The 5,000-nt window shown below is 44.2% G+C and overlaps 1 protein-coding gene across 3 annotated transcripts in view; it reads left to right on the forward strand.

Moving 5' to 3' along the window:
* si:zfos-2326c3.2 (misshapen-like kinase 1) overlaps nt 1-5,000 on the forward strand; it is a 65,132-nt gene that overhangs the window by 14,468 nt on the left and 45,664 nt on the right. For all 3 annotated transcript variants that reach the window (XM_030369315.1, XM_030369316.1, XM_030369317.1), the window contains exons 4-6: nt 1,032-1,157; nt 1,448-1,558; nt 4,728-4,818. In XM_030369315.1, the coding sequence (XP_030225175.1) occupies nt 1,032-1,157; nt 1,448-1,558; nt 4,728-4,818 (328 nt within the window). The remainder of the gene's footprint in view (nt 1-1,031; nt 1,158-1,447; nt 1,559-4,727; nt 4,819-5,000) is intronic.

Below are 5,000 nucleotides of genomic sequence, written 5' to 3' on the forward strand. Positions count from 1 at the left end.
CAGGACTGGGATTGGCTTTTGGAAGTGGCTGACAAGCCTTCCCCTGTCCTCGTGTATCTCTGCCACACACTGTTGTTGTGTGGTGAGGAGGCGGAATAATAAAGGTCACTAAGACTGTCCGGCAGAGGTCAGAGGTCGCCTGGGGGTCATATGGCAGTCTGAGACAAGCCCATATCTGTGTAGACCGGGGAAATGTGTGTGTTGTGTGTGTGTGTGTGTGTGTGTGGGAGGCCAAAAGGGTAAAAACGACACCTCGTTGTAGGCGTGTACGTCATTTAAATCAATGTAAAATACAGCATTTTTCTGGAGTTGTATTTTCTTACGGTGTAAGATTTGCAGATTTAGATGTTCAGCTTTTTACAGAACTTTTTCTCAACTCTATAACGGCGTAAAAGACAGAGTTTTTTATTGCTAATTTGATTGTTTTGAAAAACGCGCTATTGAGCACACTATTTGACATGTTCAAAAGCACATTCAAAAGAAGGCCAAACAAAAAGATGTTGATGAGAACAGCATAAAAATGGCATTTTCAAACACTTTATCCGCGCCGTTTACGGAGTGATAAAATTAAACACTGTAAAAAAGTGAAGATTTATATCAATGCATGCCTAAAATGAGGCGTAGTTTTAACCCTTTTGCCCTCCATTGAAGTGTGTGTGTGTGTGTGTGTGTGTGTGTGTGTGTGTGTGTGTGTGTGTGTGTGTGTGTGTGTGTGTGTGTGTGTGTGTTTGTGTTCTTGCAAGTTCAAAAGACCAGCAAAAAGCCAACCCCAACCCTAACTTTCGACCAGTCGTCTATCGCTGTATATTTAGTTGGAATCAAGATTAGATTAAAAATGTATTGAAATGCAAACAAAATGTCGAATAAATGTAAATCCCTGATAAGTGATAATACGGGTCTATCAGAGGGTATGGTTCATTTAAAATAACTGATGCAGGATCCCCACTCCACCAAGCTGTGCCATAAACAGACTTGTTGAACCCGTCTATTGAGTGTGCTGTGTTGATGTATGAACGTGTGCTCGTGTGCAGGACGAGGAGGAGGAGATCAAACTGGAGATCAACATGCTGAAGAGCTACTCGCACCACAGAAACATCGCCACCTACTACGGAGCCTTCATTAAGAAAAGTCCTGCGGGCCAGGACCACAACCTCTGGGTGAGGACACTCCATCCATCTGTCTGTGTGTGTGTGTGCGTGTGTGTGTCTGTCTGTCTTTTCGTCTAGCCGCTCTGTGTAAGGGGCTGCCACCAGCCCACAGCTGATAGATCGGATCGTTTGGCAGGTAAATAGATCCTGGGTTACATATTAAAGCAGTCGCTCGACTGGTCGATTTTCCCTCTCTGACAGCTGAAAGATAAAGTCGGTCACATTCATTTTTCCCCCTGCTGTGCAGCTTGTATGTTCGGTTCCTTATGTCTGATTGATCAGTCTCTCCGTGGGTCCAGCTGGTGATGGAGTACTGTGGCGCAGGCTCAGTGACCGACCTGGTGAAGAAGACCAAAGGAAACAGCTTCAAGGAGGACTGGATTGCCTACATCTGTCGGGAGGTGCTCAGGGTAAGGTCACCCAGAAACAGGCTGTAAACTGCGGTCCTTGGGAACGTGAGCCAGGCCAACATAGACATGGCAGATTATCCATGAAAACGTTTATTATTAAACACTGTTCAATACGTTGCTACATGTGGTCCACGATAGAAGAAATACATGATGGTGCATGAATAGATCAGTAGATGACACAAGAAAACTACTAGAAAATGTCATGGTTCATTAAAATATTGTAAGTGTTATTATTATTGTGACCCCCCCCCGTTCTTGTGAGTTCACGTTCTGTCTCTCTGGAGATTGGTCCGGCCTTGATCCCAACGAATGCCTTTTCAACCGAACTCCTTACCGCCTGGAACCATCTGATCTTCCGTTCAGGGGTTTTCCGTTCACGACTGACATGAAGCGCCGCGGTCTGCTGGATTAAAAGAACAATGGCGGCGCCCAGGGGAAAAGCAGCAATCACCAGTGTTATTATCAGATATCCACAATGTCAGAAGATTAACGGAAAACTGCACGGAAAGCTATTTCCGATAACAATGTTTTGATTGACTTCACAAGCGGTGCTCTGATTGGCTGGAGTTTGCTGAACAACGTTAGGTTTGCGGCCATCTTTGGAAATCAGCTGATGGCTGTGTCACGCCAAATTTGTACCGGGAGCCAAATTTGTACCGGGCACGTCATGCATACGTAATCCATCCCAAACCTGCCTGGCAACACATGATCGCGTCGTCCGTTGCCTGGCAACAGATGATCGCGTCGAATGACGTGAAAGGTTCACGAACATTCGTGAACCTTCAAGCTTGTATAAAACAGGTGTTATCTAGCGATCCGTTATCTGTATTGTGCTATTTCGTCCTTGACCTGCTTTAAACACTCAGTTTACTTGCTAAATTTGATTAAACAATTAAATACAATACAAATATAAAGTAAAAACAAGTGTTATCTAGCGATCCATTTTCTGTATTATGTTATTTTGTCTTTGGCAACATGAGCGCGAATGTTTTTTGAAACCTGCCCGGCAACGGACAACCCTTACGTAATCAGTTGTCCGTTGCCTGGCAACGGACAACTGATGACGTGCCCGGTACAAATTTGGCACCCGGTACAAATTTGGCGTGACAGCTGCCCAACCAAGGATAGACTGATGTTATGCATATACATTAAGGGCATTTAGGAGACGCTTTTATTGCAAATCGACGTACAACGGTTAACGCACACGTTCTCAGACTGACGGCGGAGTCAACCATAAACGGAGAGCAATTAGGGCTAGGTGCCTTGCTCAGGGAAACCTCGACACTCAGCTATGAGGAGCCGGGGATCAAACTAGCAACCCTCCGGTTATAAGTTACCCTGCTCTAGGGCTGGGCGATTAATCGAATTTTGGACGCGATTACGATTTTAGCGTCAAACGATCAGAAAATTAACATAATCGAGTTATCCGACTTTTGTTAATTATTATTATTATTATTATTTTTTTTTTTAATGATTTATAGAAAGGGTAGAACAGCTGGACACATATCTGTATATTTTTTTAGATTGGAACATTCTCTTTTTGACCATTTTGTGTATTTTTTTAAGGCGTAATTTCAAAGTTCTCAGTTACAACGTTTTTTTTGGGAGAGACATGGTGAATAAATACAACACATTTTCAGACTCAAAGATAATCGTTTGAATAATCGTGATTTCAATATTGACCAAAATAATCGTGATTATGATTTTTCCCATAATCGAGCAGCCCTACTCTGCTCTACCTCCTGAGCTAAGCCTGATGTTGATTGGGGTACGCAAACATAAATATCAGGATGGTTTCATGAGGCTGTATGTCTATCACTCGTTATGAATAACATCTAAAAGGAAGTGATTTAAAGATCGTCTCATAAGTTCCTCAGGCAGGTCAAAGGTAATGAACCCCTGTTCATAGACACACACACATACACACACACATACACACAAAACCACACAAACACACACACAACTACACACACACACACACACACACACACACACACACACACACACAAACAAACGTCTGCCAAGCTTACCTTTTCAACCTTTCAAACATAGTCTGGCCTCAGTATTTGTATTTAGGAGATGTTTCCACTATGATGATGCTGCCTCTTGCAGAGAACATCGACTGGCTAGGCCACAGCCGTGTGTAGTTTAGATCAAAGGCTGCTTTCACAACAGCGGGCCTCCAAGATGTTATGGTTATGATTACAGAGAGACCACAAGGTCCTGAGAAAGTTACCAGCATGTTGTGATTCCCTCCCCTGCATCGTGTGTTGCTGTGTGGGTTTGTATTTCATGCTCCTCCGACCGACTGGGAAACCTTCGCCGGCTCTCAGAAAGCTTTTGAGCAGCATAATGGTAACAACCAGCCACTGCCTATTATTAGACATGTCGTGATTTAGGAACAGATAACAGACTTTTCAGACACTTCTGACCACCAATGGCTGTAAGCGACTTTTAAAAAGGAAGTAGCAAGAATCTGCTGGAACTAAGACAGCTGGACTGCAGCCAGGGTTTCTCTGTGGCTGTCTCTGCCTTGTCGCCTTCTTATTGTTTCAACACACACACACACACACACACACAAGCACACACACATGCACACAAACACACACACTGTTGCAGATCCGCACGCAGCAAAGTTCTGAAGTGAGACTTCCTCTGTTTATCTGGATCATTTTGAAGAAGCAGTAGTTTAAACAGACAAATACACACACACAAAAGTACACACACACAAACACACACACAAACACAAACACACACAGACCCGCTTTCTCTGTTTAACCGTGAAAGTAACTAGTAGATCGGTCCGGTGTTCAAAGAGCTTCTGTCTCTGTGACCTGGCCAAGCCGGATCGAAATATACAGTTTATTCATCTATATTTTCGAATTCAGTTCACCAACACAATGTACCTTTGGCCCCTCCTCCCTCGGGCTGAGGGTCGGGCAGAGCAGCACATGGCTGTCAAGGGTGAGGGTTTGAGTTTGATTTAGTCAAGACAAAGAGTCCCCTCTGACAGTGTGAGTGTGTCAACATTCATAGCAACTATAGCAAACATGGTCATCTGACTTTGTGTGCTTGTGTGTGTGTGTGTGTGTGTGTGTGTGTGTGTGTGTGTGTGTGTGTGTGTGTGTGTGTGTGTGTGTGTGTGTGTGTGTGTGTGTGTGTCCTCCAGGGTCTCACCCATCTCCATGCCCATCACGTGATCCATCGAGACATCAAGGGTCAAAATGTTCTGCTGACTGAGAACGCAGAGGTCAAACTGGGTACAACCCACACACACACACACACACACACACACACACACACACACACACACAGACACACACACACACACACACACACACACACACACACACACACACACACACACACACACACACACACACACACACACACACACACACACAAACACATAAATGCTAATAACTTTGCTTTGCAAGAAGAA

This window comes from Gadus morhua, chromosome 10, assembly GCF_902167405.1.
Source record: "Gadus morhua chromosome 10, gadMor3.0, whole genome shotgun sequence".
Classification (NCBI taxonomy): domain Eukaryota; kingdom Metazoa; phylum Chordata; class Actinopteri; order Gadiformes; family Gadidae; genus Gadus; species Gadus morhua.